The following is a 17,799-nucleotide window of genomic DNA, read 5'->3' on the forward strand; positions in this document are numbered from 1 at the left end:
TGTTTTGAAATTTCCACCTCTTGCTTGTCAGCATTGTCATGAAAGGTGCACAGTTAAATATAATTAAAAATGGTACTAAAAATTAGAATGAATAGATAAAAAATGGTTACGCTTTGTATTGAGGTCACATCTTAAATGCAATATTAGAAAAGTTATATTATAATGTGCAAAATTTGAGAGAATGTGGTTACTGCAATAACATCATACTGTGTAGCTACTTCAAGTGTTAAAGATTTGGATAAAGTCTTTTTTCTAAACCTTGTCATAGATTTCCATCCCTCCTAAACACTCCTAACCCTATAAATGCATTATGATCGCTTATGAATGTGATAGTAATGCATTACAGATGAGCGCTTAAAGTAAAGTGGTAACTAAATAACTGTAAATAAAAAGAACTGTAATCTGTATTTTAGAGAGGAACCAGAGTTTAGGGGAATGTTTTTGTCGCACGGGTGGTTGCCAGAGTTTTAGTGATTGAAAATACTTATTTTCTAGATGGTTAGCAAACCTTTATTTATCTCGCATTTGTTTATAAGTTCACTTTATATTCTGTTTGATCAATTGTTTGTATGTGTATATTATTGCATATATGACAACCATTTAGCTGTGAGAAATCCTCTACACAAAAAGAACCCCATCAATTTTTCAACATCATTTATTTTTGGAAACAAAATGAGCAAGAAATATTTTTAACTGTGTAACACAGAAAATAAAAGACTTTCATAAATACAACAACAAGCGCTTGTTCCTAAACTCGACAGCTATTCTAAAATATGCATTAATATGAAATGGTGAAGATGTCGCTGTCATACAGCTTCTCTGCACAGTTGCACTAAATCTATGAGGAAAATTTATAATAAAATAAGTCATATAATATGTGTATATATACTAGAAAAATATAACTATTAAATTATGTACAATAAATATTGCACAGGGATTTTGGTGTCATTGCATTGCAGCACAGCCAGTAAATCTACAGTGCATTTTAAAGTGGCATTTAGTAGTTCAATACTTCAATAGGGTTTACTGCAGACAAGTTAGATATACAGTACATTCACTTTTCAAGTTTCACTTCCTTTCCAGTCAAAGAAAACCAATATTGTGAGCAGGTGGACTTCAGTCTGAGGAGGTATTAGCTGCCAAGTCTTCTCTGTGTTCCGTACACCATGGTACACAGCCAAGGTGACTTTTTGGCTGGACGATTCATGATCCAGCGGCAGGTCTTGGCCAGAATTTGTTGGTATCTTGTTTAGCACCTCTATTTCAAAGTTGTCGAGTGGGTTTTTGTTATTGTAACTGGAGGCGAAACACTAGCTTTGTTGCAAAAAGTCACCTGTGGATGAGCACAATAAGCGTTAATCCTTTTCATTCCATTTCAGCCATTTTCACTTAAACCTGATCTTTGGTCGCCTCAGTCTCGGAGTCTTCGACATCGGCAAAGTTGCTGTCCTCTGATTTCCCAGCTATTTTGATAATGGGAATCAACGTTGTTTTGTTGACGGTGGCGGGATCGTTCGGCACGGCACTGGTCGTCTTGCTTGGCAGAGACTGCTTCTCTGTGTCGTCGACCTCTTCCTCGGATGACTCTTCCTCAGCCTCATCTTCTCCATCCGCGGACTCCCCTTGGTCTCCGCTCCACTTTGTTTCCTCCTCCTCTTTCACGAGGGATTCGTTCGTGACGTTGATGGAGTCGCCATGGGTTACATCTTTCTCTGACTTTTGATCGTCATGGTCTGTTTTTTCTTCACTCTCTTCTTTCTCCAGCTCCACAACTTCATCAGTGCCTCCTGACTGATCATGTCTCAGCGTCTCCTGAGTCTCATCCGTCTCAGGATTTCTTTCCTCTTCCGTGGCTTCATCTTGTCCATCATCTTGTTCACTTAGTCCGCCTGTCTCACCACTTTCAACATCTCCTCCCTCTGGGTCTCCACCGTCACTTTCAGCGATTTCTTTCAGTGTTGACCCGTCGTCATCTGAGACATGTTCCTCATCCTCACCTGTCTTCTCTGCCTCTGAACGATCCTCATCTTCACCTGCTTCTTCTCTCGATGATGTGTTGTCTTCAGTAGAGCTACAGTCAGCTTCTTCCTCTGCGCTGGCAGTTTCAGGCTCAGCCTCAGAGAGCTCTTCTTCTGATTCCTCTTTGACACACTCATCTTTAGATTCCTCCAACGCCTCTTGATCTCCAGCAGTTTCATGTTCCTCATCGTCACTTGCATGCTTGTTGTCATTACTGTCATCAATGGCTGCATCTTCCGAGGCGTCTGCTTCAGAAGGAACTTCCCTGCTGCCACCATCATCTTCAGTTTCCACCGCGTTTCCCTCGTCTTCATCAACGTTTGAATCCTCATCTTCTCCTGCAGGTCCTTCAAAGCTTTCCTCTTCTCTTTCTTCTTTTTCACTCTGCTCATTTTCCTGATCTACAAAACCCTCTTCCTTTGCTGTTTCCTCTCTGTCTGTCTCATCTGACACATCACCTGCACCAGGTTTTTCTTCTTCTTCGTCGTCTGCAGTTCCATCTCCTTCATCAATGGTTCCTCCTTTCACTGACTCATCTTTGCTCGATTGCTCTTGACTGGAAGCTTCACTGTCAGACTCCTCATCGTGATCCTCTGATTCATCTTCACTGGTCGCATACATGCCGTTTTTAACCACCGACTCATCTTCAGTCGCTGCCACTTCATCATTCAACATCTCGTCTTTGGTGACGTCATTGTCCTCTCCATCACCAGCATCTGTGCAGGTCATATCATTGGCTTCATCATCATGGACATCTTCATCATCCACATGACTTTTTTCCTCAGCATTTCCATCTATCTCCTCTTCACCATCTGCAGCTGCAGCACCACCATCTGCCTTCACCTCAGTCTCACTTGTTGGTTGATCATCAGACACTTCCTCTTCCTTGTCCCATGGCTCTGCTGACACGTCCTGCGTCTCCCCTTCTACAGCTTCATCACCATCTTCCTCTAACTCAGACACACTAGCTTTGTCATCTCCTGCTGACTCATCAGCTTGTAGGTGAGGACTTTCACACTCCACTTCCTCTTGGTTTGCACACTCATCTGCTGCCTCCATCTCAGGATCTGTGGCCTCAACGCTGTTCTTCAGTGACTCGGGATCATCTACTTGATTATCAGTCACCTCATCATCTTCATCATCTTCATGTTCTTCACACCCAGCTTCTGTCTCATCTTCCGCCTCGGTGGCATCAGTCTTGTGTTCTTGCTCTTCGTCCTCATGATGATTCATCTCTACCTCCTCTTCCTCACCAGACTGCTCCTCAGATGCAGCCTCATCTTCAGCATCTATGGCATCAGTCTTGTTTACTTGCTCTTCATCCTCATGATGGGTCATCTCTACCTCCTCTTCCTCATCTTCATGCTCTTCAGACACAGCTGCAGTCTCATCTTCAGCCTCAGCAGCATCACTCTTTTGTTCTTGGTCTTCATCCTCATCTTCATGTTCTTCAGATGCAGCTGCTGTCTCATCTTCAGCCTCAGCAGCATCACTCTTTTGTTCTTGGTCTTCATCCTCATCTTCATGTTCTTCAGATGCAGCTGCTGTCTCATCTTCCTCCTCAGCGGCATCAGTCTTGTTAACTTGCTCTTCATCCTCATGATGATTAATCTCTACCTCCTCTTCCTCATCGGACTGCTCCTCAGATCGAGCCTCATCTTCAGCATCTATGGCATCAGTCTTGTTTACTTGCTCTTCGTCCTCATGATGATTCATCTCTACCTCCTCTTCCTCATCGGACTTCTCCTCAGATCGAGCCTCATCTTCAGTATCTGTAGCATCAGTCTTGCTTACTTGCTCTTCGTCCTCATGATGATTCATCTCTACCTCCTCTTCCTCATCGGACTGCTCCTCAGATCGAGCCTCATCTTCAGCATCTGTAGCATCAGTCTTGCTTACTTGCTCTTCGTCCTCATGATGATTCATCTCTACCTCCTCTTCCTCATCGGACTGCTCCTCAGATCGAGCCTCATCTTCAGCATCTGTAGCATCAGTCTTGCTTACTTGCTCTTCGTCCTCATGATGATTCATCTCTACCTCCTCTTCCTCATCGGACTGCTCCTCAGATCGAGCCTCATCTTCAGCATCTGTAGCATCAGTCTTGCTTACTTGCTCTTCGTCCTCATGATGATTCATCTCTACCTCCTCTTCCTCATCGGACTGCTCCTCAGATCGAGCCTCATCTTCTGCATCTGTAGCATCAGTCTTGCTTACTTGCTCTTCGTCCTCATGATGATTCATCTCTACCTCCTCTTCCTCATCGGACTGCTCCTCAGATCGAGCCTCATCTTCAGCATCTGTAGCATCAGTCTTGCTTACTTGCTCTTCGTCCTCATGATGATTCATCTCTACCTCCTCTTCCTCATCGGACTGCTCCTCAGGTGCAGCTGCTGCCTCATCTTCACCATCTATGGCATCAGTCTTGTTTTCTTGCTCTTCATCCTCCTCCTCCTCATCATCTTCATGCTCTTCAGGTGCAGCTGCTGCCTCATCTTCACCATCTATGGCATCAGTCTTGTTTTCTTGCTCTTCATCCTCCTCCTCCTCATCATCTTCATGCTCTTCAGGTGGAGCTGCCATCTCATCTTCAGCATCTGCGGCATCAATACTTGCTTGCTCCTCTTCCTCTTCAGATTGTTCTTCAGGTGCTGGTGTGACTTCACCTTCAGCATCAACGCTGTCTTTCCTTGACTCAGTCTCACTAGCTTGTTCTGGCGCTGACTCCTCATCACACATGGCAGTCCTGTCACATTCCTCCTCCGATTGTTCCTCAGGGATGCTGCCGCTTTTATCATCTGTCTTCTCCAACTCTCCTTCAGATTGCTCTGCACATTGCTGCACGTCGTCTACATTTTCAGCTGCAGACTCGTCCTCAAATGGAGAAAGGCTTTCCTCTTCTTCCTGGTCAACGGTCTCCTCTTCAGGATTTGCTTCTTCTTCACCAGTTGGCTCATGACTTTGATCATCCTGATGATGAATCATTTCAACCTCCTCCTCTTCCTCAGATTGCTCCACAGCTGCTGCATCTTCTTCATGTGCGACTTCATGCTTCTCACTTTCTTCCTCCTCCTCCTCCTCAGCACAGTCAGTTGGGTCTTCATCCACCTGGCTGTTTGTCACTTCCTCATCAGACTGCTCTGCCGATTCAACACTTCCATTTGTCCCCGCAGCTTCACTTGCATCTTCCTCTGGCGTTTCATCTGCAGGACCTGCAGCTTCCTCTTCAGCTTGCTCTGCTGTCTCCTTGTCTTCACAAGTGTCTTTTTTAACCACCGTCTCGCTTGGCTCTTCTACTGCTGACTCATGATCTTGCTCTGACTTATCCTCTTCAGATTGTTCAGCAGAGACAGCCACAGCCTCTTCAATGTCTTCTTCTTTGTTCTCATCTGCTTCCTCACCAGCTTCTTTATCTAATGCAGTATCACCTGTGTTTTCTTCAGTCGACTCCTCAGGACAGGAGATGCAGCCTTCCTGGAGATCAGTCACCTCATCACCCCCTTGCTCTGCAGCTGCAGCCTCAACTTCAGTGACGTCTCCAGCGTCTTTGCTCTCCTCCGTCTCACTTGCTCTTTCTTCTGCTGACTCATGACTGGCAGTCACTTCCATCTCTTCCTCCTCATCCGGTTGCTCAACAGGGCTGCTACTTTTTACTTCCTCCTGTTCGACAGATGCATGTGTAGACTCAGACACCACATCCGTGGCTTCAACCTCAAGACTGTCTTCCTTTGACTCAGCCTCAGTGGCCTTTTCCGCCAACTCATCAACACATTGGGTGGACGTTTCCTCCTCCTCAAAGGTTTCTGCGGTCGCACCTTCAGGCTCCTCTTTCTCGGCTTCCACACTTGGCTCATTCGAACCCTCTTCTTCACCTCTATCTCCAGCTTTAATAAGTTGCCTCATTGCCAGTTTTGTCTGCACAGCAATTCTCACTGTTGGTAGCAGTCGCCTTTTTAACTTTGACCACCCCTCTTTTCTTACTTCTACCATGGTCAGCTCTGTATTTCCTTTTGTAGCCATCGGGTGACCTTCCAGTGTCTCAACACCTTCACTTTCTCCACATTCAGCATCCTCCTCCACAACTCCATCATTCACGTGTCCGGGAGCTTCTTCTCTCTCTGACAGTTCTTCACTGCCCACCAACGTTTCTTCGTCGTCGGCTGCAACTGACTCGCCACCCTCTGCAGCTGCTTCTTTCAGGGCATCAACAGCATCTGTGTTTTTCATCTGAAGAACCCTCTTTAAGTCAAAGTCCATGACGATTGGAGCAACGTTGTGGGCTTTGGCTGGGACAGGTGGCGCCGCACTCATCTTCTTCCTCACGCATGTTTCGCAGGGGCAGTATTCGTCGTCATTTTGGCTGCGTTGATCACTGTAAGATGTTCCTGTCGCAGAGTCGTAGCTACTTTCTGCCTGGGATTGTTGGAATATTGCTTTGAGAATCTTTCTCCGTTCTTCGGTTTGCCGATTCGGCTCCTGTGGAGGCCTTGGCACGCCGGCTCTGTATTGTATTTTCCTCATTTCCCTGGAGACACTCTTCTGGATTCTTGCGTGGACCTCATTTTTAAGTTCATGTATCATGGTGTTAAGCTGTTCATTGTCCTCTATGTTCCAGCGAACTTTCAGCTCCTTCATGGCGTCCACATAATGTGCCATGAACTGCCTTTCAATTTTGGTTAACAAAGACAAGACCCATATCGGGTCCGGGTCTTGTGAAATCTTTGCGCCAAACCTTTCCGGATTGTCACCGCCGCTCTCTTCGCTGAATCTTTTTGGAGCTTCTTGTGGGTTTTGTCCACTGTTCTCATTTTCTGAGGCCTTGTTTGGAGACGGTGGGGTTTCAGGTAGCTCTCTATGACTGCCATTGCTCCTGATGGTCTCATCTGTGGCTGGCTCATCTCCGTTTGGGACCTCCTCGTCCTTACTTGTTTCTTTTTCAGTGTTCTCGGGTTGAGAGGTCTCACCGTTAAGACCGTCACTGCTTTTCCCGGAGGATCCACTGTTGACATCCACACCTGAGGACGACCCATGATTGTATTCATCGTCCATGTCATTCTCCCTCTTCCTCAAGAGGCGCTGGTTTACTATTGGACCAGAGAACCAAAGGGATTGAAGAATATTCATCAACTCTTTGTATCGTTCATCTTTTTCATTCGCTTTTTTGGGATTGTGGTCAATCAACTGAAGCTTAACCAGGCAATCCAGAAACCCTCGGGCGGAGTTGCTGAGTTTCCGTCCGTAAACCGGGGAGACTTCTGGTAAACTGTGGCATCTGTCAGGCTTTGGATTGAGAAGGACTTTCATAACCTGAACCGAGGAATGGAACACTTTGGATTCCTTGTCGTCTTTGATCTTATTTTCATCGCTTGTTCTATCGACACTTTTCAAGGCTTCATCTCTCTGCTCAGCAGCGGAGCTGTTCTCGACAAAATCCAACCCGTTGCCTTGCATATGTCCTTCAGTGTGATCGCTAAAATCCTCCATATCGTATGGTTCACTGTCAGCTGGGATGGTCTTCAGCCACTCGTTGACCACCTCGGTGGGGGAGGCATTTGGGAGACTGGAGGGAACCAGCTCAACCTCATCTGCGATGCTGCACGTGCAGCTTCTGTCTTCAGCATTGTCGATGTCTGTTGGTTCTCTGTTCATCTCACACTGTGCTTGGACGTTGTCTGAACTGGATAAAGCCTGGGACAGATCGGTGTCATTCGATTCAGCAGACGATACCACAGGCTTTTCTCCCTGAGTTTGTGCCGCTTCTTCTGTTGTCTGTTCCTCTCCCTCCGCTGTGATGGTCGTCATGGATGGATCAGTGCAGTTTTCTTGTTTGTTGTCATTGCTTTGCAAGCTACACTCGGTTTCACTCTTGTCTTCGCTTGTCTTGACCTCGACTTCGGAAGGCGCTGGTGTTGTCAGCTCAGTCCTGCCAGACTTCTTATCAGTGTTTCTGGATTTACTCGATTTTACCGACTGGTTTGACTTCACGGACAGGGAGCTTTTCGATCCCTCTTTCACGTCAGATTTTGCCGATTTGTTTGAGTTTGTCGATTTAGATGACAAAGCCGTTGCCGATCGTGGCGACTCACTTCCTTCAACGGTCACGGCAGGAATGTCTGTTCCATTAAATGTAGTCACGTCCGGACTCTGTAGTCTTTCGGTCTTGTTGGTTCTGTTCCTGTTCAGTGACCTGGCAGACGCTGCTGAGGAGGTGCTTTGAGGTCTCTGTAGCAAGTCCTTCTGTGGCAGGGTGCGTTCACTTCCCTCTTCATTACCATTTTCAGAGGAGGCTTCTAGTTCTTCTGCAATGACCTCTGACATGGTTGATATCACACTTTGCACCTCATTTCCTTCAGTTACCTCTGTGTTTTCCTCAGGAGTGACTGAGTTCCTGACTGATGCCCGACTCCTGGTTTTGGATTGTGACCCCACGGATCTTACAGAGGAGCTCCTTGATACCTCAGTTTTATCATCTTCGACTACACTGGCTCTCTCCTCTGTCATAACTTCAGTACTGTGCACTGAAGTTATTTCTGAGAGCTCAGAGGTCTTGGAGGACTTTGCTGATCTTGAAGATTTTTGGGACATCTTACTTCCTGATCTTTGTGCGTCACAAAGTGCCGTGTCTTCTGCAGGTTCTAGTTCTGTCAGATTGGATTTTTTGGAAATTCTTGAGCTGGACGATTTGACAGAAATGACACTCTCAGCCTTGTCTGAACTTTCTTTGTGATTGTTGGACCTGGCTCTTGAAACACTGGATTTCACAGAGGACGTTGAAGCTTGGGACTTGGCTCTGATGGAGCTTTCTTCGGCTAAAAACTTGGCATCACTTGACGTTTCTGAGACATAGGATCTATGAGACGCCACTGACAGTGAGCTGATTGATTTCCCATCCTGGACTTCATCTGCCTCCTCATGAGTGTGGACACTGCCGGGGATGGTCATAGAGGACGCTGACACGTCCGACCTTGAAGAGGGCGCTCTCTCTTCTCCTATTTCTGAGACTTTCTCAGATGTTTCAGATTTGACTGACAGAACGGAACTTTCTATCTCCTCAGTTTCGTTTCCACGGAATCCTTCATCTGTCATGGCACAGTTCTCAGTGACGTTGCTTCTATTCGACTGGGTTGAAACATGCGACCTTGCTGATTTTGTGGACAAGGCGCTTGCAGGTCTCTCAGAAGACTTGACAGATATTTCTGAAACGTGTGACTTTGTTGACATGCTGCTTATGACTCGCTCTTCAACTGGCTCCTCCTCAGCTGTTTGGACATTCTCCTTTGCTTTGTTTGACCTTGCAGAAATGCTTGACTGAATGGACTGGACAGACATAGAGCTTTTGGATCTGCGGTCGTTGCTCTCCACAGCTTTAGATCTTTTGGATGTTGTCGACACATTGGTCACGGTGGATTTCACGGAGCTCACTGACAGATTGCTTGGTGCTCTCTGCACGTGGCCTTCAGTGACCTCTGCCGATTGTTCTGAGACTCCAGATATTTCAGACTTGACTGAGATCACACTTCTCTCCTCCGCTTCATCTCCTCCATCTCCTGTGTGAACCACTGCACTAGACATTTCTGATAAATCAGTTATGTTGGATTTCGTTGAAGCACGTGATTTCACACTTGGTGTCCTGTGGTCCGAGGGATTGGATCTTGCAGAGACATTTGACCTCACCGATTGAACAGACACGGAACTGGGAGGCCGATGTTCTGAACCGAGTCCATTTTGGTCTGGGCCGACATCCGAGGTGACTGTTTTTGCTGACTTGGCGGAAACATAAGATTTTCCCGATTTTGTGGACATGCAACTTTTCGCTCCTTCTTCCAGTCGGTCATCGTCGTTCTCCTTCTGAACCTCACTATGGCGCTCTTGCTCAAGGTCATTTACTTTTGACTGACTAGATCTTGCGGAGACACTTGACCTGACTGACTGCACTGACATTGAGCTGGCGGTTCGATGTTCTGACTTGTCTTCTGATGGAGCTTCACTGATCTTTGACCGCTTGGACATTGCTGAAACATTTGTTCTGGAAGATTTTTCAGATCGACTCGACATGCTACTATGAGTTCTGACATCAACCTCCTGGTCTACAGTGTTTGTCTCTTCTTCCGTCAGTGATGTCTTATCTGAAACAGACACTTGATCCTCAGATGTAACCGACATGCAGCTGGTTGCTCTCGCTGGTTGCTCACCATCATCATTCTCCTTGCCAACCTTGCAGGAGTCATTTGCCTTTGACTGACTGGATTTGGCCGAAACACTTGACCTTACCGACTGGACTGACATTGAGCTGGCGACACGAGGTTCTCCTTGGGAAGGAACCTCAGAGACTTTCGTTCTCTGCGATGTTGTAGAAGCATTTGTTTTTGAAGATTTTCCAGATTGTCTCGACAAGCTGCTCACAGCTCTGACCTCCTGATCTAGATCCTGTTCCTCTACTTTGACCTCTGACTTCTCCGATATGGCAGAGGATTTAGCGGAAGTTGGTCTGCTACCTCCTTCTCTGTGATCGTCCCCATCACCTGACGTTGTGGTGTTTATGTCAGGACAAACGTCAGAGGTGACGGTCTTTGTTGACCTGGCAGAGACATGAGACTTTGCTGATCTCACTGACACGCAGCTATTTGCTCGACCTGGTTGGTTGTCGTCGTTCTCAGCCTGAACATCGGATGTCTCTTGATCGGGAGCGTTTGATCTTCCAGAGACGCTTGATCGTACTGACTGGACTGACATGGAGCTGGGGGTCCTTTGTTCTTCAACTTCTGACATCTTGGACCGTTTTGAAGTGGTAGACGCATTTGTTTTAGATGACTTCTCGGACTGAATGGAAGTTCTGCTCACTGCTCTGATGTCCGCCTCTTGGTCTGAACCATTCGGAGCTGACTTTCTGGACCTTTGAGAAACAGCTGACTTGGTTGACATTGAACTGATGGTTCTAGCTACGTTTCCTTCTTCACCAGGAATTTCAGACGTGACTGTTTTTGCAGATTTCGTAGAAACACTGGACTTTCCTGATCTTATCGATGAGCGGCTTTTTGCTCTTTCTTTCGATTCTTCTTCAGCCTCGGTCTGAGTCTCTTGAGCGGGACAGTTCAATGTGGATTTACTAGATCTTGCGGAGACACTAGACCTTACGGACTGCACTGACATCGAGGAGGTGGACCTCTCTTTAGCCCCTGATTCCTGAGATTTCACAGATTGAGACTCTTCAACGTCCTCATGGTCAGTAGCGTTCTCCTGAGCGGAAACATGACTTGGATTGGAGGCGTTAGATTTGACCGACATATTTGACCTTGCCGATTTTACGGACAGCACACTGGCTCTTCCCTTTTCATCGGCCTCAGCAGCTTCCGATCCTTCTTGGCAATTTGATAGGCTTGTTCTGGAAGACGTGCAGCTGGGCGATCGCTGGCTGGTTTCTACATCTGTTGTTTCATCATCAGTTACTTTGGAATGATCTCGAGAAGCTTTAGAACGAGTGGAGGATTTTGACTTGACTGACTTTCCAGAGGATGGGCTCAACAGCCTTGCCTCATTATTTTCAGTGGCACTTTCCTCAGCACATGCTGCACTCGTGTCCGCGTCTCTCACAGAATCTTCATTTTCAGTGGCCCTAGACTTCACTGACATCCCGCTGCCGGACCTTTTTTGACCAGCCAGTGCGTTGTGCTTGGAATTGTTTGAGGCTTTTGAATTAGAAGACTTATCAGATTTATTCGACGCGACTGACTCAACCACTGAATCTATTTCTTCGTCAGAGATTTGGTCATTTCCCTCTTCATTTGGCTCAGCAGCGGCTCCTCTAGACATCGATGACATGGCACTCCTAGTTCTTGGCTTATTTACCTCCTCAGCCAGTTCCTCAGTCACGTTTGACCCTATTGATTTGTTGGACTTGACCGATAAATGACTCGGAGGTCTGCTGTCTGGTTCTTCATCCTTCCCTATCTCTTCAGCAGGAACATCTAAGGCATCTGAAGCAACTGACATGGCACCATTAGATCCTTTATCTACTGCATCCTCTGCGTTCCCAGATTTAGCCGACCTCGCTGACTTGTTTGAGTTAACAGACATGGCACTTGATTCTCTTATAAGCTCCTCCTGGTCTTGACCTTTGGTCTCATCTCCACATTGACACTTGTAGGATTTCTTGGACTTCCTGGACTTGCCTGAACTTGATACGCTCTCCGTAAGGCTCGTCGATGACTCTTCTCTAACAGGTTCTGTAGTCTCCATGTCTACTTTGCAACTCACAGATGAAGATCTAGAAGCACTTTGTGTGGCACTTTCATGCCTTTCATTTTGGACCTGTTGAGAGGAAGTTATAGGCACTCCTTCCTGTTGATCATTTGGTTCTTCCTGGTCTTTTGAACAGCTGTTCGGAGTGCAAGTCTCACTCATGAAGGTGCAACACTCGAGGGTTTCTGATGCCTTGACACATAGTTCTTGCTCGACTTGTTCTGCGTCGCTCGACTTTAAGGTGGTTTGTCTGCTTTCCGTGATGGTTCTCCTGGAGACAAGTGTGTGTGCTGACGCGCTGGAGCTGGAGGTGTGAATGTTTCGACTGGCCCAGTGTGTACCAGGCTTCCAGAGATCAAACTCCTTGCAATGACTGCAGCAGTGTGGACAGTGAAAATATTCCCGCGAGCGCTGAGTGACATCTTCCGCCTCAAAGGGCGAAACTCTTCCCATATGGGAGCAGCTTCTGTCGTTGACCTCTGAGAAGTACTGAGGTCCTGGTCGGAGTTCGTCGAGCCTGTCCGAGGTCTTTCTGACTTTCGTTGACCAGTGCAGTGTTTCGTCATTTTGCAGCAGAAAGCGAACTTTCATTTCCATGGACAAGCTGCCGTCCTTGTTGACACGCACTATTTTCTCAATGTCGTCCCTTGTGATGTCTTCCTGACTCGGTGTGCAAGAGGTGACCTCTGGAGAATTGTTTCCATCAGACACTGGGTTGTCTTGAGGTTGGTTGTTGGATCTGGATTTCAACTCGGTGTCAGGCTTGGCAGCTGGAAATAAAGAAGCAAGCTGTCAGCTCAGGCATGATGGCTGCACAACTTCCAAGTCCACTGAAGTACATACGACCTTCAGGAGGAGGAATAAGTTCAACTTTATGCAACAACCATTTTCACGTGTGTTTCTTTACCTCCTTGTCTATCACTGCAGTCCGCCCGGAAAGTCTTCACATGCAGCTTTGGCAGTCTGTCCTCTGTTGTTTTTCTCAGTTTACTGATGATAGATGGGTGAGAAGGTTCACGTCCCATGCAGATGAGGACACCAGGACACTGCATCAGACTCTGGAGGCTTTCAATCTGAAATCATTCAAAACAGCTTAAGTGGGTCAAACAATGGCACATATTTCCTTTCAAAGCTGATCAAACTGCATCCCAAATTGATGGTGCATGTTTCAGGTCGGGTTTGGGTCTCTCCTTAAGTGATGAATGAATACATTTTTTATTTTAATCTCTATTACATTGTACACTTGACATTTGTGTGACCTTTCCAAAGGAGTGAAGCAGCTCTTTCTGCCCCTTCTTTCCCACCTTCCCATAGATCACTGATAAATGTCTACCTTGTCATATGGAAGAAAATATTTTACAAAATGTCTTGAGTTTAGTAAATGATGAAGGGTTGGAGAGTCATCCCTCAGTGGATATAAAAATGTTTTACTTCAGGTTTGGCATAAATTGAGGATTAAAAAGTGACTATATCCAAAGAAAAGTTACCTCAATTGCATTGCTCTAAACTGGAACTAGCAGTGGCTACTTAGATCAACTGGTTTCTAGCACGATGAAGCAACAACCCTTGAAAAAGTCAGAATTTATAAAGAGGAAAAGCATTTCACCAGTGATGAGAAAGTCTGAACGAGCAACAGATGCACTAAAACGCAGAAAGAGGTCAGGGCATTCCCTCCTGTGTGCATCTTAAATCCCTCCAACAGAAGGCCGAGGGCCAAGCAGTGACTCAGGAACGAGATAAATGTCCTAATCTGGGATAATCTCTGACAACTCCAGCAGATGACGGTGCATTCTCCTGAACCGTGAGCTACCACGGTCATCCATAAGATCCAAGGGCTGTTGCCGAGCAGAAATAAACTTAAACCTGCTCTGTTTGGGAACAATATAATAACAATTTGTTATAACATATAGTCTCGCTGACAAGATAGATATCATTTGTTCTTCGGTTATTTTATTAGAAATGAAGCTAGAATTAGAAATTTAAGATAGGAGCTAGTGTATTTAAACTGGTCATCCTGCAAGTTTACTGTATGAGTAGTCTATCATTGCTATATGTAGGTGTCAAGATGAAGTTGTTTCCTGTTTTTGTGCAACAGAATTTCGTTTTATTTGAGTTTAACAGCCACGTTTTGATTTAATTTTGCAGTGGTTTACAATCCCTGCTCTCATCCTTGCTGCGATAAATGTATTTGATGTAGTGATTTATCTTGTTTCACTCTTATTGTCAATGCGTTCAGTCATTTTTCACCCCAACATAAAAGTTTGCTGCAACATTGCTGAATCACGTGGCGTTAGGTCTGCAGTGACCCTCCTTGGCCACTAGAGTCCTCTATTTCAAGCCGCCCGCTCTTTTCTCATTTGAAACTTTTTTTTTAACCTCTTCAACGACGCAACGCTCAGCTATTGAATTTGACGAAATTATATATTCACTACTATTGCAATTAATTGGAGGTTCAAAGCAAGTTTCATCATTTTATGAAGACAACTTAGATCATTCAGTTCCCCAAAATGTAATGCAATAATTCAAGTAGTCAACAATAATAAAGATCACGGGGAAAATATGCATATATATTTATTTCATATATTCATATTAATTCCTCTTGAAATATAATGAGAAAAAAAAGGAGGATATTTTCTGATTTATTGCTGCTATAGTTGCAGCTAGCCCTGTTGATACGCTCCAAGTATTACACACTTTTTGAACTTCTTGCAACATCAACGGTCACCCCATGTGCAGCGAGAGCAAAAGGAAAAATAGAGGGCTAGTACTACCACACAGTGAGAAAAGCATAGTGATGCATAGTATTGCCAAATTTGTTCAGTGTTGCTTACACTTCAATATCCACTGACAATAATCTTGCTGGGACTACTTTGTTCCTCAAGCTGGCGGTCACAACTTTGCTCTACCATTCACCTTTATGCTTCTTCTCGTACTACCACACATACATAACTGTTGAACTAAACTTCCCTTAATATTTCCACGCATTATCATTACATTGTAGTTACCTTGTGGCCCTCCACTGTGTACAGTTTCCTGACGTTGTACTCCATTAGCTCAGACACTTCCTCAAGAAAGAAGCTCAAACTGGGCAGACCCCTGCTGTGCAAGGAGATGGTCTTCCTGAATGAGGGGTCACTGTTCTTCACCAGCACCAGCCTCTTGTTGTGCCTGTGCTGGTGCCTCCCGTGCACCACACGCTCCTCAGCCCCCGAGGGTCTCCTGGGGACATGGTGAAGGTGCTGGTGACACGGTGGGTGGCACATGGACGAAACATGCGACTCCAAGAGCTGCGCGTGTCGATACTCAGCGCAAAGACAGCACTGCTCCACGGGGTCATGGTGCCCCACCAGGCCGTGCTGGGGGATGTGGGGCAGCCGAATGGGGTGCAACTTTTGCGGCAGAAAGGAGCAGTCGCTCGCGATGCAATTGAAGCACTGGAAGTTCTGCTTGTAGGACGTCATCTTCAGGTGCTGTGACGGCCTCCCTGTTGGTTCAACAGTTGAGCCTCAGAGGGGGTCCGCTCAGCAAATATTGACATAGGGCAGCCATGTTTCCCTCACGGGTCTCTGGGTGCAGTTTGGCCGAGGGCATCGCCATGTCGGCAAATCTGAAACGAAAGCAGGTTTAATTTGATTTTTGGACAATAATTTTATTGCTATTTTGGTCTTAAAAGTCATGTTTTCAGCATGTATGTTTTGCGAGCTGTGCTCATAAACCCAACACTTGAGTTGGTGAGATGTGATGGAACGCCCCTCAGTCTCCAGAGAGACCACTGCAGGGATGGAACAGTACATGAAGACAGAATCCCAAAGATACGGTGACAATGAAACCCTGCACATGTCTGTAAATAACAAGCTTAAGACTCTGCTCCAAGTAAAAGTGGACACTGTCGGTGTAATCAATGATGCCGGGATTAGCTCCAAAAGAGAGGAAACCTGTGCAATAAGCACATTTGCTTCTCAGACTGAGCAGATCCAGGTTGGAGCAAATTTGGAGGTAAAACAGGATAATCCTGACTGACACATATAAAGAACATGTTTGGCTACAGCCAATGTTTCGTCCTCTAAACACTGCTGGGAACACACCAAGGTGTTAGGACTTAATTCTTCTCCAAGATTAAACCTTTTTTCTTTGTTAATTCAGTCTAAACTCAGATTATCATGATGTGTCACGCTGCATTCTGTCTGATGGAGTTTGGGATTTTGATCTACATCCACGTGAGGGATAGAAAACACATGGTGTGCTTTCTCTTCCTGGTAAGCACTTTAGTTATTTTAAGAACACTTTCCCAGAGTATTGTCCAATTTACTTATGGATTATATATGTTGTTGCCAGTAAACAGTACTTGCATAATAGCATTAAAACAAAAATGGCCAAAAATGTGATGTTTTTGTCAACATAATTTTAACCTTTCTGACCGGAATATTTATATATTTTGTGGGGAACCTGGCTTGTTGTATTTTTGTTGTTTAGTAACTGTTCATGCGGATTAAAATATACGTGTTTGAGATATTAATAATATTAGGGTGAGATTCACTGGCCAGTGTAACAAATAAATAGTATTATACTTCATTCACCAATGTTTAGTGTAAATTCCACTTTTCGCTCCCCGTTTCTGCCATATAAAAATGTGTTGGAATTTTACTTGTAGAAACTTGAGAATTTACATTTTATTTTCCCAATATTTTTATATTTTGATTTATTGATCTTTGAGCAAGATTTTATTTTTTTTATATTTATTTATTATTATATTATTATATTATTATATATTATATTATTTATTTATTTATTTTATTTTTATTTTTAGTTTGTTCCCTGCATTCACTGCAAGTAGTTCTTTATTCCATGTACAGGTATTTCTAATATTTATAAATCTATGACTCACATTATTCCTCAGAAAGGTATCTATTATCATGAAAAAGATTACCCTGACAACAGTCCCAGTAACTTATCTGGCTCTGGGTTAGGGCCACATACATTATTTGACTTCACAGAACACATTTTGAGGAATTAAATGTAATACAAATATGTGTATTTCTACAGGTGCAGGTACAGGTGAGTATAAAGTCATATTTAGTCGGAACATTTCAAACACTGTAACTGGGCTTAAGAGTTCCTGTATACTCACATGATCCGCAGCCATATTCCAGAGAAAGACAGAAAAGTCCAGCCAGAGATAGAAGGATGGAGCTCCTGCTGCAGGAGCAGGAACAAGCGGCCGGTCCAGAAGTCTCGCTGCAGAAGCGGGCCCCGCTGCTAATCAGCTGCACGGGAAGCTAAGGATAGAATGAAAAGCCGTGCTAATCAGTTTGAGGTCGGAACCAAGCCGCTGCCGGGGCTTTGAGCACATGACACAGGCTTCTGTGTTGCATAAATGGAGTTACAGGCTTTGAGAAGACAGACAGAGTGATGATCGGCGATGACACCGAGTTATCTTTCATGACTGAGCGGTGAATTTTGAGGCAGCCCACGACCTTGTGACGGAAGCTTTGCGTGGCAGGTCCTAATCCAATTTCCTAGTCAACATGGCACACAGTCCAGAAA

General features: G+C 45.2%; 1 protein-coding gene across 1 annotated transcript; it reads right to left on the reverse strand.

Moving 5' to 3' along the window:
- Positions 1-685: 685 nt before the first annotated feature.
- Positions 686-17,580, reverse strand: rp1l1b (rp1 like 1b). The gene is made up of 4 exons (XM_053843689.1): positions 17,384-17,580; positions 15,261-15,862; positions 13,163-13,328; positions 686-13,025 (listed from the first exon to the last, which is right to left on the reverse strand). Exons 2-4 carry the CDS (start codon positions 15,714-15,716, stop codon positions 1,390-1,392), a joined length of 12,258 nt encoding a protein of 4,085 aa, XP_053699664.1. The 5' UTR covers positions 15,717-15,862; positions 17,384-17,580; the 3' UTR covers positions 686-1,389.
- Between the last annotated feature and the right edge of the window lie 219 nt (positions 17,581-17,799).

Source organism: Synchiropus splendidus, chromosome 15, assembly GCF_027744825.2.
Source record: "Synchiropus splendidus isolate RoL2022-P1 chromosome 15, RoL_Sspl_1.0, whole genome shotgun sequence".
NCBI lineage: Eukaryota > Metazoa > Chordata > Actinopteri > Syngnathiformes > Callionymidae > Synchiropus > Synchiropus splendidus.

Bases quoted from the DNA above. Each gene is read 5' to 3' on its own strand.
- rp1l1b (XM_053843689.1), bottom strand. From the start codon at position 15,716: ATGACGTCCTACAAGCAGAACTTCCAGTGCTTCAATTGCATCGCGAGC. The intron at 13,329-15,260 runs GTAACTACAATG...GAATGATTTCAG, and splicing joins ACACAGTGGAGGGCCACAAG to ATTGAAAGCCTCCAGAGTCT. The intron at 13,026-13,162 runs GTAAAGAAACAC...CTTTATTTCCAG, and splicing joins CTGCAGTGATAGACAAGGAG to CTGCCAAGCCTGACACCGAG.